The sequence below is a fragment of the Octopus sinensis genome, linkage group LG2 (assembly GCF_006345805.1).
Source record: "Octopus sinensis linkage group LG2, ASM634580v1, whole genome shotgun sequence".
Taxonomy (NCBI): domain Eukaryota; kingdom Metazoa; phylum Mollusca; class Cephalopoda; order Octopoda; family Octopodidae; genus Octopus; species Octopus sinensis.
This window is the reverse complement of record NC_042998.1, coordinates 163,549,018-163,575,280: the sequence shown is the minus strand read 5'-3', so window position 1 is coordinate 163,575,280 and position 26,263 is coordinate 163,549,018. Positions and strand designations below refer to the sequence as shown.

General features: G+C 36.1%; 1 protein-coding gene across 4 annotated transcripts in view; it reads right to left on the bottom strand.

Annotated features, from left to right (window-relative positions):
- Window positions 1–26,263, bottom strand: part of LOC115226650 (centlein-like) — a 410,125-nt gene that overhangs the window by 251,372 nt on the left and 132,490 nt on the right. For all 4 annotated transcript variants that reach the window (XM_036500365.1, XM_036500367.1, XM_036500368.1 and 1 more), the window contains one exon: window positions 14,205–14,336. In XM_036500365.1, the coding sequence (XP_036356258.1) occupies window positions 14,205–14,336 (132 nt within the window). The remainder of the gene's footprint in view (window positions 1–14,204; window positions 14,337–26,263) is intronic.

The following is a 26,263-nucleotide window of genomic DNA, read 5'->3' as shown; positions in this document are numbered from 1 at the left end:
CAAGAGACAAGTCTGTATGATTTTCAGATAATGAAACAAAGGAATTCGCTTTTGATTCTCTCTCTGTGTGAGCGTTTGCAGAATATAGATGTTTTCATAAACAGTGATCAACACACAAACATATTTCAGTGGAAATTGTCAAATTTTCAATTCATCTGTAATTAACGTTTATAACAGCAACAACAGCATCAACAAGAACAACCTCCCTGGAGATGAATTTATTATACAGCTTGATTATATCTTACATCAACCCTCATTGTATAGGTTTGACGCTTCTGTAACCTTGTATTCATTTGTGAGAATTGTTTGAGCAGATGGTTCTTTTCTTTTCTTTTTTCACAGCTTGTTGCACTTTACAAAAACAAAAACAACAACATCTCTTTCTACTATGGGCACAAAGCCTAAATTTTGGCAGGTTGGGGAGAGAGATAGTTGATTACATTGACCCCAGTGCTCAACTGTTACTTATTTTATTGATCCTGAAAGGATGAAGGAAAAGTTACCTCAGTGGAATTTGAACTCAGAATGTAAAGCTAGAAGAAACAGTGCCTATACCACTGATCACCTAACTTTGTACAAAAAGTCAAAAATATAGTCGATAAAAATCTTGGAAAGTCAATCAGAGATTTTGCACAGGACTTCAAGGTTTCAGAATGCAGAATACAAATCGTAAGAAAAGCTGGGCAAGAGGACATCACGTACAAATTGTATGTGATGCAGAGGTGTCAGTTCATGTCAGATATAACAAGAGAGATTCATCTGAACCATGCAAAGTGCTTGCTAAACAAGTGAAAACATTAAGAGGCTGAAATGCTTTTTCTCCAATAAAAAGAAAAATTGATGAGGACCAATAGGTAAATGTAAGGAACAACAAATAGTTACACAGAGAAACAAATGAGGTTCCAATGGACATGCATATTAAGTTGACAACAACTGTAATGGTTCTGGGAGTTGTCAGTGATGAGGGAGATGTCATGCCTTCACACATTTTCTCAATGCTGCTGTCTGTACAGTGGGGTTGGAGAAAGTTGTGAGGCCCTGGGTGGACAAAATATGCAACAGAAGACTGTACATCATCCAACAAGACACTTTGCTGTTTGATTAGGCTAGGATAACCCAAGCATGGATGTATGCTAATCTACATAATTATGTTGTCCCAGTCATATGACTCCCTAGAGCACAAGACCTCAATCCATTAGACTATTATAATCAAGAGAGAGGTCAGTCAACACCACCATAATACCATACAATCTCCCAAATCCACTATAACCAGCACTGTGTATAAAATTGATAAAGATCATCTGATTCAGGAATGTCAACACTTTTGACTCTGTATTGAAGCAGCCTCTGATATTAATAGTAAATTCACTGACTAGGTCTGATAATAGGATTCTCAAAATTATTTGTTATCAAACACAGTTTTTCTTTTATGAGCCATGCATCGCTCGTACAAATGACATCAAAAAACCGACACACCCTCTGTGTGTGTGTGTGTGTGTGTATATATATATATATATATATATATATCATCATCATCATCATCATCGTTTAGCGTCTGCTTTCCATGCTAGCATGGGTTGGACAGTTCAACTGGGGTCTGGGAAGCCAGAAGGCTGCACCAGGCCCAGTCTGATCTGGCAATGTTTCTACGGCTGGATGCCCTTCCTAACACCAACCACTCTATGAGTGTAGTGGGTGCTTTTTATGTGCCACCGGCACAGGTGTCAGACGAGTCTGGCAAACGGCCATGATCGGATGGTGCTTTTTATGTGCCACTGGCACGAGGCCAGTCGGGGTGGAGCTGGCAACGGCCACGTTCGGATGGTTCTCTCACGTGCCACTGGCACTGGTATCTCAGCTGCAATTTCCATTGATTGATTTCGATTCTGATTCTCACTTGCCTCAACAGGTCTTCACAAGTAGAGTTTTGTGTCCCAAGAAGGGAAGGTATGCATAAGTGGACTGGCTACATCCCGTGTAGAAGGCCACGGGTTATGGTCTCACTTGTCCTGCCGGGTCTTCTCACGCACAGCATACTTCCAGAGGTCTCGGTCTCTAGTCATTTCCTCAGTGAGACTTAAAGTTCGAAGGTTGTGCTTCATCACCTCGTCCCAGGTTTTCCTGGGTCTGCCTCTTCCACAGGTTCCCTCAACCGCTAGGGTGTGGCACTTTTTCACACAACTATCTTCATCCATTCTCGCCACATGACCATACCAGCGCAAACGTTTCTCTTGCACACCACATCTGATGCTTCTTAGGTTCAGCTTTTCTCTCAAGGTACTTACACTGTCGAATATGAACACTGACATTACACATCCATCGGAGCATACTAGCTTCATTTCTTGCGAGCTTACGCATATCCTCAGCAGTCATGGCCCATGTTTCACTGCCATGTAGCATGGCTGTTCGTACACACGCGTCATACAGTCTGCCTTTTGCTCTGAGCGAGAGGCCTTTTGTCACCAGCAGAGGTAAGAGCTCTCTGAACTTTGCCCAAGCTATTCTTACTCTAGCAGTTACACTTTCAGCACACCCACCCCCGCTACTGACTTGGTCACCTAGGTAACGGAAGCTATCAACTATTTCTAGTTTTTCCCCCCTGGAAAGTGACAGAAGTTGTTCTCTGCACATTTTCAGTGTTTATTCCTCCTGAGCATCTGCCACATACAAAAACTATCTTCCCAGTTAGCCTTCCTTTGATATTGCTGCAACTGTTATGTTGGTGGACCCCTACCTCTACCCAGAATTCTTCACTGTACTTGTTGCCAACCCTCACCTTACTAGCAGCATCCCTGTACATGGCTTGCACAGCTCTCACTAACCATTCATCTATCCCTAGTTTCCTCATTGACCACCAGATAAGGGATTGGGGGACCCTGTCGAAGGCTTTCTCCATGTCAACAAAAGCCAGGTACAGGGGCTTATCTTTGGCTAGGTATTTCTCCTGCAGCTGCCTTACCAGGAATATAGCATCAGTGGTACTTATATATATATATATATATATATTATATATATATATATATATATATATATACATATACGTGATATGATTAATAAGTATCCGGACTGTTACTAGAGCAATGAAGCTAAAACATGAACAGTGAAGCCACTTGGCACAGGTTGACCATGATGTCTACTGTGCATGAGCACTGAGTTTTAACGTTCTAGCTCACTTCCACTGTTTATAGTAGTGCTTGGAAGGAAGGTGTGTAGCATGTGATCCTCACATTGACCATGACAGAGAAAGTTGAGCAAAGAATCTGCATCAAATTTTGGCAAAGGCTTGGCAATATCTGCTCAGAGGCCTATGCTAAGTTTTCAAAAAGTTGTCATTCTTCTTGACACAATCAAGGAGATCTTGTGCAACTGAAATCCAAGTGTCTTTTTAGTCAGCTGAAAACAGTTTTGGCACAAATTTGGCAGCTACATGTCTTATAGCCAAATCTTCAGTGATAATGGACTGAACTGAACTGCAACTAATCTTCACATCCTCTAATAACTCACAGGTGGTGCACACACAGCTGCATGCACACCTGCAATGTTTTTCTCAGTTCAGCAGGTTTCGAGTCTCCCAGAATGTTTGTCACTATCGACATTTTCTCAGCCATCTTGAAAACAACTAAACCGCTCATACACTTGTGTGCAGTTCATACACTCTTCCCCATACACTTTCTGCAACTTTGCGTAAACTCTTGAGAAGGTATTGCCATGATAACTTTCTCTGTCAAAGTCAATGTGTTGATCACACACTACACACATTCCTTCAAAGCACTGCTGTAAACAGTGGCAGTGAGCTAGAATGTTAAAACTCAATACTCATGCACAGCAGAGTCCAAGGTCAATGTGTGCCAAGTGGCTTCACTTTGTGTGCTTTAGTTTTTTTACCATGGCAACAGTCCAAATACTTATTGATCAGACCCCATATGTGAGTTTGTGTGTATGTGTATATATATATATACACACACACAAGCACAAATTATTATATTTATTATATATATATATACATTGTATATTATGTATAAATTTCACACACACATATATATATGTATTACATATAATTTATATATAATATATATTGAGGTGCCATCAATAAGGACGGTTAATTGTATTTTATATATAGATAAGGTGCATAATAATCACACATACAAACATTCACATACTTCTTTTGTACATATACACACACACATACACTCACAGAGTTGAAACACTGATTTTTTTTCATCCCTTCCTTCCTTATTTGTTTATCAACCCCTTCCTTTCTCACACTGCTATTACTTTCTCTCATTCCCTCTCAGTCAGGGCTATTACTCTCACAACTTCTCCTTCACTGAATTACTATTTTCTCTCCTCCTCCGCGTCTGGTGTGATTCTAGACAAATATATAAAAACACTATGCTCATTAATTTATTAGGTGATTATAGTGTATAATATTATATATATATACATGTGTGTGTGTGGGGAGGGGTGTCAGTATTATGAAAGTGCTTCATACCATAGACAAGAGACACTGTCTGAAACTAAGAACATTCTTCTTTTTCTCTTTTATAACATAAGACTAATTCTACAACTTAGCAATTCCACTGTTTGTTTTACTCTTCAGATAGTTCTTTAAAACATCTTTAACTCTCAACTGACACAACATCATGCACCAATGCCATATTCTTGCTTTTAACCTACCATAAAAACCCATGTAATTTATGCATTTTTTTTTGCAAAAATAAAAATAAATTTTAAGGGCGCATAAACTACATGAGTAGATCATTTCCAGAATATTTAAAAACCATTAAATGGTCAACTACTTTTGTAGTCTGACATCCATGCTGGTAATCACAGTCTTTTACATATTTTACTCAGTTGAGTAAAGTGTCATCCAAGCTGATGCTTATAGGTAATTAAACTTAGTTTGCAACACCTATGCATATTTATTAGCTTTGTCTTTGTTGATAATTCTTAACAACTTTTCCTGTGATTGTGATTTGAGAAGACATACAGCAGTATGCTAAAGATCAGACATAATCTCTTGTGGGCAAGAAATGTAAAATAAAGTTTATTATAAACAAAACACACACTGTAATTTAATAGCTTTTAATGTGATACCTGTTAAAGAGAAATTATTTTTATTTAATGAAAATTTAATAAAATCTAATCATAAGTTAAGTGAAATTATGCTAAATACACCTAAATTGAAAACCTTTTCCCCCTGACCATGTCAGCAATTCTGAAAACTTTTGGATGCAAATTTTACATAAGTAGAAGCTTTTTTTAACAATCTTTAACTTGAAAATCATTAGCGTAACTTACACAGGTGTGCAAGTTACTTGGGTTTTTATGGTATGTGTCTTTTCCCTAACACCAATGTTACAAATGGAAAGAAATATTCTAGAGAATAACTATCAATACACTACTGCTAAAGGTGGCGAGCTGGCAGAATCATTAGCACGCCAGGCAAAATGTTCTGCAGCATTTCCTCACTTTTTGCATTCAGAGTTCAAATTCCATCAAAGTCGACTTTGCTTTGCATCCTTTCAGAGTCGAAAAAATAAGTACCAGTTGAACACTGAGGTTGATATAATCAACTTGTCTCCTCTCTAAAAATTGCAGGCCTTGTGTCAAAATTTGAAACCAATATACAAGTACTACTTAGAGTTCCATCCTTGGGTGTATAAAAATCAAAGACCAGTAGCCATTACATTGGAACTTGAAACCAGTAAGTCATCAACCCTGAGAAACTTTAAAACATCTACCACAGCATTCAGCTGTCCGGACCATCTTCAAGAATAATAAACTGTTGAACAAAAGCTTCAGTCACTCATTGACACATTCATCACAGTTCATTTGTAAAAAATTTGGCAGAGGTTATAGCTGGAAAACATTAAAAACATTTCCACAACTTTTGTCTTGTCTCTTCAAAAACTTATAACTATTTCTTCACACGGCCAGTGATGGTACAATGGAAAGTTACATTTCTTAACAACTTCATACAATCAAAAATGCACAAACACACACACACATTTATTTATAGATCAAGAGACAAAGCTTTTTAAAGAAAACTGAGAAAAAGCAGAAAGAAACTGGTTGCAATGCTGTCAGCTGTAGAAGAACACCTTAAAGAACTGTTCATGGCAATTCAAAAACAGTAGCCCTGTCTTTGGCAGAAATACACTGAAGATGTAAGCCAGTTTTTATCTATGAGATGTGCAACTTGGCATAATGAAATCATATCAAATAGAAATTGTCTACTGCAAAAATCTTTCTCAAGACTTGGAATGAAAGCAAGGAAGAACAGCATTGAAATGTCATAGAGAACCATAGTCAGTCATAAGAGCCTAAAGTCATGTGTTTTTGTGTTAATGTGAGTGTGTGTTTAAGGAAAGGGCATGGTTGGGTTGTGAGGTCAATATTAAAGACAGGGAAGGTGAATAAAAGTAAAAAAAAATATGACACGAGAAATGAAAGGTTACTATTATTATGAGATCAAACTATTGTTTAGAGTTGGTGAATAGACACTGAACAGGTCTGCAAGTTGTACACTTGGACAGCATTAGTAAACGAACATGCATATAGTGTGTGTGTGTGTATATATATATATATATATATATATATATATATATATATCAACCTATGAAAACACAACAAACTATTAAAAGGCCAGCGTAGCAATGCCTGCCAGTTAAAAATTCTATTATCAGCTTTAGTTGCTCTACAGCATTATTGACAATGCAAAAAAAAAAAAATGAGGGAGGGAAAAAAAGGAAAACTACAAACAGAAAGTAAATGCAAAAATGGAAGTGCAACATATGTAAGAAATAATAACGAGAACATTTTGAATAAATATCAATTTCCTGATAACTACCTGTGGATCTGTGTTGTTGTTAGCTGCTCAGATCTTAGCAAAATCTATGAAGTCTTTTATATTTCAGCATTACGAGGACATTTAGTGTTAATTAGAAAACCATGTATATTGCATTTAGTCCTTGCCCCTAAATATCCAACAGGATTTTTTTCTTTTACTTTTCTTTTTGCATTTTTTTTTTTGTCTTTTGCAAAATGCATCTGAGGGAAAATTGGTAAAGATACATAAATAGACTGACAGATAGATGAATAATAAAATCTATACAGACTACAGACAGACAACTAGACGGGTGTGTAGACATAGATGGATAGACAGGTAGAGAAAAACAGAGACAGAAGACAAATGAATAAACAGATATTTTATTTGACTATTTACAAAACATTTGCGTGTGTGTGTGTGTGTGTGTGTGTGTGTGTGTATACCCACTTCAGTCATGTAACCACATGTGCTTTTCTTGGACTTCTTTCCTTCTCTCAGAACCTTTCCTTTCTTCTCTTTCTGACAAAGAGCTATGTTCTAGACATTATACATCCACTCTGTTTTCCATCGTATTCTGAGTGTCAACCTCATACATTCCATTTGTATGTCCTTTTGACCTTTGTTGTTTTGCTGTTTTTATTTTCAATTCTCAATTTATACACACACATACACACCCACTCACAAGCTAAGTAAAGGCATGGTTGCCCTTGCAAACAAGCTTGTTCACTGCAACCCTTTCCAGCTGAGCATCCCTAATGTGCCACATAAAAAGCATCCATGCCGGTGCTGCGTAAAAGCACCCAGTACACTCTGTAAAGTTGTTGATGTTAGGAAGGGCATCCAGTTGTAGAAACCATGCTAAAACAGACCCTTTTATTACTAACTCTGGCTCTTTAGTACAAATATCTTGTTTTCATAAGTTTTGAATTAAAATCTTCCACCAAACCTTAGTCACAATTTATGTTCCTAACTCTAGCTTAATGATAACTAAGTTATTTTACTAAATTCTTTGTTATGATTGATTGATTGATTCTAGTTTCAGCTCATGAGCTGTGGCCATGCTGGGGCACTGCCATTTTTTTTTTTTGTTTAAAGTAATTGAAAGAAACACAGAGCATCTCAAAATATATACAGTAACAAAAGGGTTAAGCTGGCCAGCTCCTATCAAACTATCCAATGCATGCCAGCATGGAAATGGATGTTAAATGATGATGACAAGGATGATGATAATAATAATGGTGATGATGATGATGAAATTATTGTATACAGTGCTCAGGTGCACCACAACTTGTCAAAAGTGGGTATAAAGCATATGCATTAATGTCCAAATGTCTGGGAAGTGAAAAGTGTGTGAGTCAGATACATGCTTGCGTGTGCATGGAGGGGAGAAAATCAAGTGTAGTGTTAGCGAATCTCAGGAAGCATGGAAGTTTTGAAGTGCATGGCCACATGATTAAGAAGCTCACTTTGCAACTAAATATGGTTTTGAATTCAAATCCTATGCATGGCAACTTGGGTTAGTGTCTTTCTACCATAACCCTGGATTGACCAATGCCTCGTGTGTGTGTATGTGTGTGTGTGAGTGTATTTATATATAAATGTATATCTTTTACCTTTTACTTGTTTCAGTCATTAGACTGTGGCTATGCTGGGGCACCACCTCGAAGAATTTATAGTCGAATGAATTGAACCCAGTATTTATTTTTATAAACCTTATTCTATTGGTCTCTTTTGCCAAACTGTTAAGTTACAAGGTTATAAACACACCAACACTGGTTATCAAGAATTGGTAGGGGACAGACACAGACACACATGCATGTAAGCACATGGGAAAATATATACAATAGGCTTCTTTCAATTAATGCCTACCAAATCCACTCCCAAGGTTTTGGTTGGCCTGAAACTATAGTAAAAGATAGTTGCCCCAGGTACTACACAGTGGGGATGAATCCAAAACCATGTGATTAGGAAACAAACTTCTTACCACACAACTATACCATTGCCTATATGAAGACAGACAGACAGAAGTATTTGCAATTCAGGAGTGGTAACTTACAGAAATAAAGACAAAAACATGAAAGATTGTATATGGAAGGTGGATTGGGGATGGGGAAGCAACAATTTAATGTTAGACAATCAAAAAGGCAATATTTTTCATCAAAGCTGTCTTGCAGAACATTCATGCTTCAAGAAATTAAGAAATACTAAAAACATATGCAGCAAAGAGCAACTTAAAATAGCATGAAATATACAGTAAAATGTTGATAATGTTTGGAAAATATTAAATAAATTTCAAAAATAATTGTGTAAAGAAAAAAGGAAAGTGGCTGTTCAAACTGAAAATTGAATTTTAAAAACAAATTCTTTGAAATAGTAGGATTAGTTCTGTTTATTGATCTTTGATTTGGTCACATCTACTATTGAATTTCCATTACACATATCGCAAAATAGTATCTAGTTTTAATAATGAGGATATAGTTGTTCTTCTGTGTATGTATGTACATGTGTGCATATGTGTGTGTGTGCACATGTATGTACATTTCTCTGTCTAAGTGTAGTGTATGTTTCCGTGTGTGTGTTTGTGTGTGTGTGTTATTAGGACTTGTCAGTGAACTGTTTCTTCCAGTCTGTAGCATTTGAGATGTTTGGAGAAGCTGGGCCACTAACAGTGAAGTTCTTATCATTGTTCATGGTTTGTCTTACCAAAGTCTCAAGTGACGCCTGTGAGGGTGCTTGGCTGCTCCAACGCCTTACCCTTGCCATCACCTTGATAATGCTGTCAACATGTTGCCTTGCTTCAGTAGGTTCCATTGAACCTTGTTGTGTGTGACCAATTGATGCACTTACTGCTGAACTGATGTCTTTTCTTCTTTCTTCCTCTTTTTCTTTTTTTTGCTCATGTTTGTGTTGTCTTTGGTTTTAGATTTGTATTCTGATGTGGTTTTGTATTATATATGTATCATATACACATGTTATATAAGTACAGGTGTGGCTGTGTGGTAAGAAGCTTGCTTCCCAACCACATGGCTCTGGGTTCAATCCCACTGCGTGGCACCTTGGGCAAGTGTATTCTAATATAGCCTCAGGTCAACCAAAGCCCTGTGAGTGGATTTGGTAGAGAAAACTGAAAGAAGCTCGTGGTATATATATATATATATATATATATATGTATATGTGTGTGCATGTGTGTGTGCATGTGTGTGTGTGTGAGTGTGTGTTTGTGAGTGTGTGTCTTTGTGTCTGTGTTTGTTCCTCTAGCCATCACTTTACAACCAATGTTGATGTGCTTACATCCCCATAACTTAATGATTCGACAAAAAGTGACTGATAGAATAAGTACCAGGCTTACAAAGAATAAGTCCTGGGGTTGATTTCTTCAACGAAAAGGCAGTGTCCAGTATGGCTGCACTCAAATGACTGACACAAGTAAAAGAATAAAAGAAAGACTGTAATCATTAAATTCAAATCTTAATTTTCATGGAATATTTATAAAATAAAACTGAAAATAATAAAAATAAAATGCACCCTTTTAAAGCCTAGCCAAGCTCACAGGGCCGGTTTCCCGGTTTTTATGGTGTATGTGTTCCCAGCTGGACAGGACACCAGTCCATCGCAGCGTTACTCATTTTTGTCAGCTGAGTGGACTGGAGCAACGTGAAATGATGTGTTTTGCTCAAGAACACAACGCGTCACCCGGTCCAAGAATGAAAACCACAATCTTATGATCATGATGCTGACACCCTAACCACTAAGCCACGAGCCTCCACAAAACTGAAAATAGATTAAAGAAAACCAAAACATTTTCGAAATTTTAAATATTTCCTATTCTCTATATAATTATTTTATTGAAACATTTGAGATTAGTGATTCAATGTCATTTGAAAAACATCATCTGCTGCTCTTCTAAATGAAATTCATGCTTAACATAATGTTGTGTGTTGGAAAGTCTAATGACGGTTGTTTCTGATAGGAATCAATGGAGGAGGTGCCCGAACACTCTCATGAGTCTCTACTGCCAAAACCCTCCTAGGAATAGTGAGTAGAGAAGATGCATGGATTAACATGTGTGCATGTGTGAGAGAAAGAGAAAGTTATGTGAACGAGTAGTTTAGTGGCTGTGCACGAGCAGAAGAAAGGGATTAGGTAAATATGTGAAAGCATGTCAGTGAATGAGCAAATATGAACAAACGAATGTGAGAAAGTGATTATCAATATCTGAATGTGGAAGAAAAAATGCGAATGAGAATCAATAAATGAATGTGGGTGAACATGAATGAGTGAATAGGGAAGGGGAGAAATACAAAGACACACACACATATATACATACATAAATATATCTATCTATCTATCTATCTATATATATATATATATTGGATGAAATGTATAAGTATTTTAATGCATTGCTATGTGTGTTTCCACAGTTCATATGTTTTTTAAGATCATAGTCTGTATTCCTGAGATGTTTACAGTGTAGTCAGCAGTATCCATGGACTTCAGGTATATCATGTTCATGCATTCATTTCTTTGATCTTAGGAAACATGTGGTTCATGGAAACAAATGTAGTAATGCATTAAAATATTTAAAAATTCCATCCAAGGATTATCATTTTTATTTTATCCTACATTATATTGGCATAGCTCAGTACAAACCCCAAAAAACTGGTACTGCCAAATGGCATCATTAGGCTGTAACTGGCATAATAGAACAGGAGCTTTTAAATGCATATTCAAAATGTTTCCCATAAATGAACTTAAAGGACATATTTATATATATGTGTGTGTGTGTGTGTGTGTGTGTGTGGTGTGTGTGTGTGTGTGTGTGTGTGTATAGAAGGTTGAAAAAGAACACACGAGTTGATATATATATATTGAAAAAAAGTCAAGGTAGAAAATGCTAAAATAACATTATAAAAAACATTAGATTTCTTCAACTGTAAGCATGGAAAACAATTAAATTTTGGAAAAATTAAATGGAAAGTTTTTTTAAAAGAATATTTGCATAGTATTCAAATACAAGGGGCATTTTCTTTGTTTCTGCCTGTCTCTGTCTCTCTTGTTTACTCTAGTGGGTTTACTACCTTGACTTTTTTATATATATATATATATATATTCACACAACTTTGTCCTATCTTGCAAAGCACTAGGTGACACCACCAGCACTAATGTACCCAGTACATACTGTAAAATAGTTGGCATTAGGAAGGACATTCACCTATAGAAACTATGCCAAAACAGGCAAAAGAGCTTGGCATAACCCTCCTGCTTGCTAGCTATTGTTAAAGTGTCCAACCCATGCCGGCATGGAAAACGGAATCTAAATGATGAGGAGGAAGACAACAGGCTTCCACATAGTTTCTGTCTATTAAATTCCCTCATAAGGCATTGGTTGACCGAGGGTTAAAAGATTAAAAGAATCTTTTATTGTTTTTAGGTTTACATTAACTTTCTATGCTGATTCCACCCTTTATATGAAACCCTAGTCAGGGTTAACACACGCAGCTCTACAGAATAAGGACCTGAAACTAAGATAAGCTCACCACATCTTCACATCAGTTATAGCAAAAAATATATAAGAAGAAAGAAATAAAACACGAAATTAAAAAAGCAGAAAAATGAAAAATGAAAATACGCATAATTGCGGTGTCTATATATTTAATTTTATGACTAATTAAAACTAGCAATATTTTGGATCTTCGTGGATAATAAGTGGTAAATATGCAATGAGTCGATTCATCCACTTGACATACAAATTTTTGTTTAGTGTTTTTTTACTTCTATTTTGATTGCCAGAAAACTAATTATCTGTTAAATACTAAATTACACATTTAAATATCAGTAACAAACCAATAATTAAATTAGAAAAATAAAAATAAATAAATGAGCTAATATACATATTTACTAATTGCAGAAAATGTGTAAAATTGCATTTAAAACTTGAGAGCATTTTAGCTTTTAAAACAAAATATTTCTCCTAAAATCTAAATAACTAATTTTACTGTTTGTTCTTTTCTTTTTGCTTTGTTTTATTTTTATAATATTTATTTATTTTAAGAAGCAAGTACACAAAATGGTGATATATAGATAGATAGATAGACAGACAGTTAATGAGAAAGGGAAGGAGAAAAAGAGCTATGTATTTCTTTTCTTAAGCAGGAACTTAGGGTAAGCTACTAGACTTAATAATCTATTTAGAAAATAATGTATAATATTATCAAGAAATTGGAAATTAGAACTATTTTTGAATACTTTGAGTTTAAAAATAAAATTACAGCATGATCAGTTTCAGCATTTAGAGACGCAGGTGTGGCAAGAGGTGTAGGTGTGGTAGTGTGGTTAAGAAACATGCTTTGAGCCATGTGGTCTTGGGTTCAATTCCATGGCATGGCACCTCAGGCAAGTGTATTTTACTATAGCCACAAGACAACCAAAACCTTGCGAGTGGATTTGGTAGATGGAAACTGAAAGAAGACTTTATGTGTGTGTGTGTGTGTGTGTATAGATATATATATGCATGTAATCGTGAGTTCAATCCCACTATATTGCATCTCAGGCAAGAGTCTTTTACTATAGCCCTGAGACAACCAAAGCCTTGTGAGTGGATTTGGTAGCTGGAAACTATAAGAAGCCTGTGTGTATGTGTGTGTGTGTATATATATATATCATCATCATCATCATCGTTTAAACGTCTGCTTTCCATGCTAGCATGGGTTGGACAATTTGACTGATGGCTGCACCAGGCTCCAATCTGATCTGGCAGAGTTTCTACAGCTGGATGCCCTTTCTAACGCCAACCACTTCGAGAGTGTAGTGGGTGCTTTTACGTGCCACCGGTATGAGGGCCAGTCAGGCAGTACTGGCAATGGCCACGCTCAAATGGTGCTTTTCATGTGCCACCTGCACAGGAGCCAGTCCAGCAGCACTAGCAATGACCTCGCTCGAATGTCTTTCCGCGTGCCATCAGCACAAGTACCAGTAAGGCAATGCAGGTAACGATATATATATATATATATATGCATGCATAGACTGCGGCCATGCTGGGGCACCACCTTGAAGAATTTTCAGTTGAATGTGTTGACCTCAGTATTCATTTTGTAAAGCCTGGTACTTTTTCTTTTGGCCACTTTTACCAAACCACTAAGTTACAGGTATGTAAACACACCATGAGATGGTGGGGAACAAACACAGACACCAACAAACACTAACAAATACACACACGACAGGCTTCTTTCAGTTTCTGTTTATCAAATCCACTCACATGGTTTTAGTGGCCCAAAACTATAATAGAAGACACTTGCCCACAGTGCCATGCCGTGATGATTAATTACAGCCAAAAAACACTTCTTAACAGCACATATGTAGAAAAATTTCTTACCGTTCCCACATCAAATTCTTATTTTGAAGTTTGAAATATGCAAGTTCATTCCAAACTGCATCACTGTCTTCTTGCTGGAGGTCCTTTGGTCTTGCTCTCTTATGAACATGATGAACTGCTTGCTCAAGATTCCTACAATGAGAAAACATTGTTTATTTACATTTGCTTTTCAACTTCATAAACTATACTTGAAGAACTAGAGTAGCACTCAACTCCATAAACTAAGCATATATATTTACACACACACAACAGGCCTCTCATTGTTTCCAGTTATCAAATTCATTCACAAGGAATTGGTCAGCCTAGGGTAATAGCAGAAAACACTTACCCAAGGTGCTGCACTCAAAACCATATGATTGCAAAAAGAACTTCACAGCCTTACCTGTGCTTAATGCTATTTTTATATAAAAATAGTGGACCATGAAAACATTCTTCAAAACACAACCTGTAAGGACACCATACTTTGTTATACTACCATAATATACTACAAAGTATATTAAACATTTTTTATAAGTCAGTACCGTGTTCTACTGTGTTAGCAGTGCTATTGCAGCACAAGGTTATCCCTACTAATTTTCTCTAGAAATTATAGCCAGTACTGATTTCATTATGGTGTTTTGTATCCAAGATGCCTAATGTAAACAACAATGAGATTGAAGATGAAAAATAGGTAATGAGCAGATATGCCATATTTCAAGTCATTAATATTTACATACCAATGGCAAGCTGGCAGAATCGTTAGCACGCCGGATGAAATGCTTAGCGGTATTTCGCCTGCCGATATGTTCTGAGTTCACATTCCGCTGAGGTCGACTTGCCTTTCATCCTTTTGGGGTCGATTAAATAAGTACCAGTTACGCACTGGGGTCAATGTAATTGACTTAATGCCTTTGTTCGTCCTTGTTTATCCCCTCTATGTTAACCCTTTCGTTACTAACCTGGCTGAAACCAGCTCTGGCTCTGAGTACAAATGTCTTGTTTTCATAAGTTTTGAATTCAAATCTTCCACCAAATCTTAGTCACAATATATGCTCCTAACACTAGCTCAATGATAACTAAGTTATTTTACTAAATTCTTTGTTATATTTAAAGTAATTGAAAGAAACACAGAACATCTCAAAATAAATACGATAATGAAAGGGTTAAGCCCCCTGTGGGCAATAAAGAAATATATAATATTTACATACCAGCTTCCAAGAATGGGTTTAATTTGTAAAATTGGTACATTCAATAACACTATACAGCTATATTTAGTGGCTATTTAAGCAATGATTTTATGGATGGTTAATGGGTTGGATGGATGCTGATGAAGGAGCAAAACTCCCGAAATATGGCATATATGTCCATTACCTATTTTTCATCTTTGACCCCATTGTTGTTTACATTAGGTATCTCAGATATGGAAAGTAACAAAATTAGTACTGGCTATACTTTCTATAGAAAATCTATAGAGATTTCCTTAATAACCTGTGTTTTAATCTCAGCTGTGTTTTTGATATCATATTTTCTAGCGAATAAGTTGAATTTTCAGGCGAAGGTTTACAGCTAAAAAAAAAAAAAAAAAAAAGGTAGGTGGACTTTAGAGAACCAAAAGTTCCATGTGAAATGCAGAAGATTTGGAAAGACTGACAGTATTTGAATGTTTACACATGTTCATATTATATAACACATCGACTTGCATGCCAGAAAGCATGGTGTCTATTAATGATAGTTTATGACTTGAGTTTTCCCATTTTCCCATGTTTAAAAATTTCACATTGTTTGGAAAGAAAATGGCACAAATGGTTAAAGTTATGAATTCACTGCAAGGGTTCTAATATAAAAGATATTAGACATTATAAGCGCTAATTTGAGAGAGGAACATGACCATTGATAGGACTAGACCATGTGTTGATTGAGTACTGAGCACCTGTGTAAGGAACTAAAGTGATCTCTTGTGTAACTGATAATGCAGTTACCTGTCTAGAGACAGATGCATGAGTCAAGCTTTATCAGTTGGCATGCTGCTCTGATCTACCTCAGACTGGTGCTTATGATGAAAGTTAGTTTTACATTAACTAGAAAAAATAAAGTATTGGGTTGTCTGGAAAGTTTGTGTTGATTTATAATAGCTTACCTTTCAACTTATTTTAGAACATGGTTGAGTCCATAAAATAGGATTTGATTATACCTCCATTTAGAGCACAGTTTAAGCTAACTTTTCGTGGAAGAAGGTTTATGTTCCTATAACCTGTGTTAATTCTGTAACCCTTTAAAATGGAAGATAAGAAAGTTCATTTTCAGCACTTGATGCTTTGGGAACCAGATGAAAATTGCTGCAGCTCGGCTAGGGTGTGTTACCCCATCCTCCATATTCCCCAGATATTGCTCCTTTGGATTTCCACTTATTCAGGTCTCTGCAGAATAGTCTTAATGGTAAAAATTTCAATTCCTTGGATGACGTAAAAAGATACCTTGATGAATTCTTTGCCATGAAACCACCTCAATTCTGGGAAGAGGGTATTTTCAAGTTAAAGAAAAGATGGAGATGCATTGTGCAACAAAATGGTTCATATTTGGTTGATTAAAAATGTAATGGTAAGTATTTATTGATCAAATTTCTTTCCTTTAAAAATCGGCACAAACTTTCCAGACAACCCAGTATTTTTTAGTTAGATAATCTAGTTGGTTTTTGAATAAATAAATAAAAATCTAGGAGAATATTCTAAGAGATGAAAATCAGAAGATAATGAAGAGATTTTCCATATATATGTGAGTGCCCCCACAGTTTGCGGAATAATCTGAGTAGCATGAAGATGTGCATTTTTTTCTTGTACAGCACAATTTTTTCCAGTTAACCTAAAAGGATGGTCAGTCTTTCTACAGAACCAAGTAAGTCAAGCTGCTGACAATTATTGTTAGCCCTAGCATAGTTCAGATTAATCAAAGGCATTCCAAATATGAGCATCCCAACCATGTCTTATTGAGGTACAGTGTAATCTTGACTACATTATACAAAGAGTCCTTTACTAAAGTGATAGCATGTGATACAAGGAAATTTGGCTGCTAATTTTAGTAGGTCTAATGACAATATAAAAGCTCTCTCGTTAGAGATCTCATTAGTGATTAGATAGTTGTTATAGCTGAAATTTATATGACCAGGTTTATGTAGTGAGATACTAATAAATGAAAAAGGAAAAAACATTTCTTAGAGTGAAGACTTGCTTTTGACAATAGCTTTTACTGATTTTCTAGCACATACCTATTGGTTACAATGCTTAGCATTACAATGATTACCCAGTTTTATTACAAGCCATCAACCTTGCAAATATTTATATGTTCTCTCTGATTATTGCTTGACATTCTAGCGAGCACACAGTTTCTGAAATTAGACACTTTACAGAGTAGTTGCAAATCTTGATGTGTGGATGAAATGGATTGTAGCAGTTTTGTTGTCGTATATGGAACAATGCTTGTTAAATGAGCTTTACACTAAATCATTATCAGATGCAAACTAGCACATATGCGAAACTGCTGTCACCACCCAAAAATATTTGGAAGTGTCAAATATATATGTTTTCTCAGATACAGAATATATCCTGCCATAAAGCTCTTGAATACTTTACATTGCTTCAGTAGCACTGTATCCTTTATTGAACTTATGAAGTATTACATTTGCAGTGCATTCTAAGAGAAACATGTTACTGACAGCTTTGTACCAAGCAACGTCAAAACTTAATATAGTACGGTGAGATGGTATGAAACAAGACAAGGTAGTTCTCCTCTGAAGTATTATCTTTGAAACGTTTAACATTTCTGTCTTGAAAAACATCCTGAGACAGTTTCTCTATTTTGAAAATCATGCTGAAAATTTCTTGGCTGTGGCTGTGTGGTAAGAAGTTCCCCTCCCAGCCACATAGTTGCAGGTTTAGTCTCACAGCATGGCACTTTGAGCAAGTGTTTACTACTATAGCCTCGGGCCAACCAAGGCCTTGTGAATGGAACTGGTAGATGGAAATTGAAAGAATCTCATTGTATATAAATATCATCATCATCATCATCTTTCAACATCCATTCTCCATATTGGCATGGGTTGGTTGGTTTGACAACAGGAGTCAGCCAGCTGGAGAGCAGCCCAGGCTCCATTTGTCTGCCTTGGCATGATTTCTATGACTGGATGCCCTTTCTAATGCCAACCAGAGTGTACTGGGTGCCTTTATGTGGTACTGGCACCAGTATAGGTGCTTTTACATGGCACTGGCCTGGGTGCTTTTGTACATACATATATACATATATGTGTGTGCATGTGTGTGTGTGTCTTTGTGTTTGTCCCTCACTACTGCTTGACAAATGGTGTTGGTTTGTTCACAGCATTAGCAATCTAGCATAAGAGACAGATAGAATACATATCAGGTTTAAAAACAAGAAAGTACTGGGGTTGATTTGTTTAACTAAAATCCTTCAAACTGGTTCCTCAGCACAACTGCAGTCCTATGATTGAAGCAAGTAATAAGTAAAAGGATAAATTTGATAAATATTCTTAATCATGGCAAAGTCAAAATTATGAGAATAGTTATTAAATAATTACAAATTTAATTGATTCCTCAACAAAATTTGGTTTTAAAACATTTCTTGAAAAGAAAAAAAAAATTCTGTTAGAATACTTTAAATTTTTCCTTTTTGGCTGAACACATGCAGACAGGTATATCAAATATGTAAATTCCTGATTTTCAACATCAAGAAGATCTGTCAAAATTACCAAATGGTACCAAGATTCAAGAATTCTTCTAAGTTGTATGGCATTTGATAAACCTGTATTTGTCTATCTTGCTCAAAGATATGCTACTGGCCACTCGGGGTTATTTCTCTTAGCTCGTTTGTTTAAATTATGCAAATTGCCCAGGCCATAAATGACTTCTACTTTTTTTTTTATATATGTAAAAGTCCTTTGGCTATACACACACACATACATACATACATATATACTTAGATATATACACACATTTAAATTTATATATATATATATATATATATACATACACACAGATATAGATACATATATATATACACACACATATACACAATATATATATACACACACATATACACAATATATATATATACACACATATATACAATATATATATACACACATATATACAATATATATATACACACATATATACAATATATATATACATATATATATACATACACATATACACAATATATATATACATACACATAGACACTATATATATATACATACACATAGACACTATATATATATATATATATATATATATATATATATATATACACACAAACACACACACATATATATACATACTTACACACATACAAACATATGCATATGTCTATACACATATACATTAATTTATATATATATTATATATATAATTACACACACACACATATATATACATGCACCCACACCTACAAAGATATACATATATACATTTATATTTATTTATATATATACACACACACATATATATATATATATATATGGCTATTTCTATCCATAAAAACCATAATTACCGTATCTCCCCCAACGCCATCTACATGATTTGCAAAGAAACCAACACCAAACACAGCAGCCTCCTACACCTACTGAGCCCCAAGTATTTGGAGTGTTTCAAATTTGGTAGTCCTAATGAGATGGGATATAATGGCAGAAAATGCATCCAGTGCGAGCAGCTTGGGAAACATTTCTGTAGATAAGATAAGCACACCTTTCCTCATCAACATTAAAACACAACAACAACACTGTGAAGCAACAACAACAACAACGATGACAAAAATGGCAACAGCAGAATGCAAGCACAGCGGAGACAGTTTATGAGGCAAAACCCAATCCTCCACTCCCTTTATATAAACTGCTTTTTGCTACACCAAGGAGAACTGAAGATGGCCAATTGCTTTATAAATAGATAAAAGGATGGAATATCTTGCCTATTCAAACACACAAACACATGTACACACACACACACACACACACACACACACACACACACACACACATGCATATACACTCAGACACAAATGTACACATGCTCACGCAGACATAGACATAAGCACTTACACATGTTAATGTAAATGCACAAACACACATTCTTTGCTGTGAACAAAGGTACGCTATACGTAACTGTCACAATTTTGTATTACTTTAGTAGTGATATCTATTATCGTTTCATACAAGCATACCGGTGCATGTGTACGTGTATGTGTGTGTGTCTGTGTTGGTCTAATTCCAAGGATCAAAAGCAGATATCTTACATAAATATGTATTTTCTTTCTTCGTGTCTCTATTGCAATTTTGGTGTCAGTATGCTTAATGGTGTTGCTACTGCTGCTCCTGTTGCTGTTGTTGTTATGAATATTTTATACTTCTATCATCATCATCATCATCATCACTATAGTCGTCCTTGTATTTGCTTAATATTAAAGGCATCAAGTGCACATAGCTTTATAAATATTTTGGTAAACAAGGACAGGACAGAGTAGGTAAAATGATAATATCTTTTTAGGTCTTCCATATTTAGAGGAGAAAAAGATGGTAGGGTGTGACTTGTAAGAATCTGACAGCAATTTCTAGCAAGTTCAACGATCATCTTAAGACTTCATGCTACATATAAAAATGGTAGTTTAGTATGAGTTCTTCACTGTAAACAACAATACAACAAAGTTTATTTGTTAGCAGTTCTGAGTTCAATTTCTCTTATGAGGAAAGCTATCTGCAACAATACAGTGCCTTTCCAGGAGGAGATTTCTCTTACAACTTAGTACTATAGATGTTGGAACGAAACATCTCTCCTGTAGATTCCTGTGGTCAGGAATATATTAGCTGTAGTGAAACTGTATATGTGATCTTTTCTGCATAATCGTAGACAGAAAGAATTATCTCAAAGGTGTAGAGAGGATAATGATAACCATCCATTCATTTCATGTCTTCTCCATCCAGAACTGGCATAGCAGCACTTTAGGTCCCTGGGCAAATCAACACACTGGGTCATAAAGTATTTACTTATTGACAGTAAGACACAGCATACATAGGTCAGCATTGTGTCCTTAGACTCTTTGAGATGCCTGGGCAAATAATTACAGATTATTATAGTATTTATTGACAGCAAGCCACAGCATATATAGGTCATCATTGGGTCCTTAGACTCTTGAGGTGCCTACGCAAATAATTACACTGACCATTATAGTATTTACTGACAGCAAACCACAGCATAAAAAGATCAGAACTGAGCTACCTAGACTCATGAGGTGACCAGGAACTGAGCATTATAATATTTATTTATTGACAGCAAGCCACAGTATACATAGATTGAGAGCCCTAGGCAAATCAATACACTGGGCCCTACAGTATTTATTTACTGTCAGCTAGCCACAGCATACACAGGTCAGAATTGGGCCCTTAGACCCATGGGTAACTGTCCAGTGTGCTCCACCCACAAATCCTTGGTGGGTCATGAGTGGAGAGTCTTTAAGCACTTCTTTCATAGGGTCCTATTGAAAGTAACTATCAATAATCTTTTCTGATGGATTCCCAAGTGATAACTGGCATAAATCTTCACCTATAACCAGCTTCATCATAACCTGCTTTATAGTGAACTGGCAGAAGGCAAGATCACACAAGGTGGGCAGAAAAAAAAGCACTTCAAAGTTACACTCAAAGCCTCACTGAAGTCCTTTCAAATCAACCCTGACACCTAGGAAATGCAAGCACAGGACTGCCCTGTCTGGTGTAGCTGCACCAACAGAGGTACCATCTCCTATGAACAGAATAGGATTGCAGGGGCACAAAGAAAATGTGAGTTGCACCAGTCCAGAGCAAACCCCTTGCCTTCATTCCCAGCAGACCACCAGTGCCTGACCTGTGGCAGAACATTCCAAGCATGCATTGGCCTAATTGGTCACAATCAGATGCACCATGACCCATCTTCTCCCATGTCATATCCTGGTCATTGTTGATAGCAATGGACAAACATAATATATTATTATATTACTCTGCTTTCATGGAGCTGTCGCATGAGAGCTAATAGCCATATCATTGTTTCCATCCCAATCACTGCCATTAAATAGACATATACTGTCACCTTTAGTTCATGTGAAGAGAATCATTACCTGTTGTCTTCCTGTATGACAAAAGAAGTAGGACTGTGCTGGGCTTCAGTTACACTTTGATAATTTTGTGCACACAACTGCAGGTTTTAACTTGTCTAGAGATAGCTACAGCAAAAAAAGACCCTTTGCAAGAATCAAGGTGAGTTACTATAATTTGCTACAAGATGTTGTGTGTGTGTGTGTATGTATGCCTACATACGTATACACACAGTAGTGAGCTTTATGTTAGTTAAGATATGTTTGTGACATATTTCAACTTATAAAGACAAAATTCACTGCAGTTACCATGGCAAAAAAATTCTCTCTCATAGTGAAAAGTGTGAAACCACTATATCTGCCCAATGTTACCCCACTGTCAAATTCCCATTGTCAATGGTAAGTATCAATGAGAGTTAACTCTGGGTAGTTTGAAAGTAGTAGCTTCAACTAAGACATGGTCAACAGCATTGACTGAGTTGCACTGCCATGTCAAAAGAATTTCAGCAATCTCAGCACCAAGCAGTGTTTAGGAATGAGCAACCTTTATGCTAATTAAAATATGTTTGTGACATAATTCAACTTCTAAAATCAAATTCACTGCAATTAGGGTGGAGGAAAATGGATAAATGGATGACCTGACAGACAAAGACACACACACATAATTTATCTCTCATAGTAAAATACCATATATCTGCCCAATGGTACAACTGCCGGACTCCCATATGCAGTGTTTCTAGCTCTTTAGCCATTATCAAAAGGAAATACTGAAGAGAAGTAATTCTGAACAGATTTAAAGTAGTAACTTTAACTAAAACACAACTTAGTCAATGTTGTTGACAGAGTGGGTGGGTTGGTAGGTGGGTGGGTTGGTAGGTGGGGTGAGTAGGTAGGTGGGTAGGTAAAGACAGACAGAAGATATTGTTAAACAGATGCCTATATAAATAGATACATCGTGAAATATCAAACTTCTAGACATGCTTGGTTTTCAAGTGTCATATGTTTATACATCTTCCTATGTCTTTTGTTAAACCTGCTCATAATTGTGTTACTGAGTTTTTTACGTTTATCTATGTATTCTTTTTATATCAACTAGATTTTTATGATTAATACATCAAAGTGTATACTTATGCTTCTTTCACTTTGCTTTCATCAATATGTTCTCTCATTTTTAATATCTAGCTATCGTGTTAAATATTTGTTTATTTATTTTAACAGAAATCACTGTAATTTCCAAAAGCTGTGAATTATCGGTAACTTTATACTTTACTATGTCACCTATGAATATCACTTCTGTGTGCATGCACAAATACACATACATGTGATTGCTGATTTCTGTCAGCAGTTTGAATATGGGACAGATATATATATATACTAGCAGTATCGCCCGGCGTTGCTCGGGTTTGTAAGGGAAATAACTATATAAGCATTTTTAGAGAGTTACTTCCCTTATAGATGCCAATTCGGGCTTTCTTAGCCATTTCTGTTTTGGTGTCTTGAAGCCATGAAGTCGTTGTTCTAAAAGAACGCTGGTCTCCTTGACAATGCTTTACGACGTTGATTTCCTTACACTCCCTTCCCCACAGCTTCACGAGGGAGGGAAGAAGGGGGAGAAGCAAACAGGTGCAGGTGTGACCATGGACGCCAACTCCGCCGCCATCGACACACGAAAAATTATGCATTAAAATGGAATAAAAAATGATGTTAAATTATTTTTAAAATCGTAGACTCATCGTAGACGCGCGATAATACTCAGACGGGCTCGATGTGAATCACGACTATAAGATACCCGAATTTGGTTAAACTGCACTGCAAAATGTAGGAGTAGTTAGGAATCTAAATCGAAGGGGACAGACACTCACACAACTACAGTTTTATATATATATATATATATATATAGTATCATACAAAAACATGAAAGAGTGAATTCACACATCTGGACACCAACTGACTTATAATACTACATATGCACAAGGAAACTGATGCATATTACATTGCAAGTGTGTGTGCGCACGCATATGTGTAAGTGTGAGTGAAAGAGAGAGAGAGAGATAGTGTGTGTGTGTGCATGTGTGTATATATATATATATACACACACACACATGTAGATAGATAGAAAGATGGATAGATAGATAGATAGATAGATAGATAGACAGACAGATATAAATGGATGGATGGACTGACAGACAGACAAATAGATATACAGACACATACACACATGTGTGTGTGTAGAGAGAGAGAGAGAGATAGGGAGAGAGAGAGAAAGCAGCAATGACAAGCTTTCCAATGAGGAAAATTATGACACTGCTTTTGAAATATGGGTGTTGAAACTAATATTGTCCATGTTATTTTCACATGCATTCTATGGCTGCATGCCCACTCTGACGCCAAAAAGTTTAATTCAATGTTAAATTGGTTTTATATATTACATAATATAAAACAAACATCAGATATAATTCCTTTGTTTGTGTCAGTCATTCGACTGTAGCCATGCTGCAGCACCACTTTTAGCAGAACAAATCAACCCCAGGACTTTGTAAACCTAGTACTTATTCTATTGGTCTCTTTTGCTGAACTGCTAAGTTATGGGAACGTAAACACACCAACATCAGTTGTCAAGCGATGGTGGTGGTGGGGGGGGACAAACACAGACACACAAACATATACATATACACATATATGACAGGCTTCTTTCAGTTTCCGTCAACCAGATCCACTCATAAGGTTTTGGTTGGCCTGAGACCATAGCAGAAGACATTTGCCCAAGGTACCATGTAGTGGTCTGAACTCGGAACCATGTGGTTGGTTAGCAAGCTACTTACCACACAGCCACTCCTGTGCACATATACAGAAGGCTTGTGGTTTAGTGGTTAGAGTATTTGGCTTACAATTGCGAGGTCATGAGTTCAATTCTAAGCGACACATTGTGTCCTTGAGCAAGTTTTATTTCACATTATGCCAGTCCACTCAGCTAGCAAAAATGAGTCATACCTGTATTTCAAAGCATCACTCTTGTCACATTCTGTGTCACACTGAATTTTCTTGGGAACTACATTAAGAGCATGCATGTCTGTAGGGTACTCAGCCACATGCACATTAGTTTGATTGGTCGTATGAACTGGAACACTCATCGTCATAACTGGTGGAGTGCCACGGTGTGATTGTATGCATGTGTATGTGCGTATGTATTTGTATGTACAACATAGAAGCTTTTTTATCAAATCCTTCCACCATAAGCATCAATAACACCACCACCGTCGCCACCACCACCACCACCACCAACAACAACAATAACAACAACAACACTACCACATTTTTCCCTCAGTATTTATACATATCTTAGTTTGAGATATGTGTATAAAAGTGTACACTACATGCAAATAAAGGAAAACATAGTCCAGATAACGACAGTTTATACATATATATATATAAAAATATATATCTGTATGTATATGTGTGCATGTTTTGTGAGTGTACAGACACACACATGTATATATATATATATATATGTATATATATATACATACATGTACATGCATGTGTATATATATAGATATGCACAGATATACATACATATATGTGTATGTATATATATATGCAAAAGAAACAAGCATGTTCATTACATAAATAAAAGAAATGTTTATTCTAATTGATTATGGTGTTTTTTAACACATGAACTTACATATCACATTTTTGGAGCTGGCAAGAAAGCAAATAGCAATACAAAAAACAAAATTAAAAATTAAATATATATATATATATAAATACACACATATATATATATATAAATACACAAACACACACACACACATATATATATATAAAATTGCAAATGTATATTGTAAAATAATCCATCAAAGAATAGATAGAAATGTACAGTGAGCAAAAGTGTAACGTTTCCAAGATTATATGAGACTATTGAATCACGGTTCTGAAGGTGATAAGTAAAA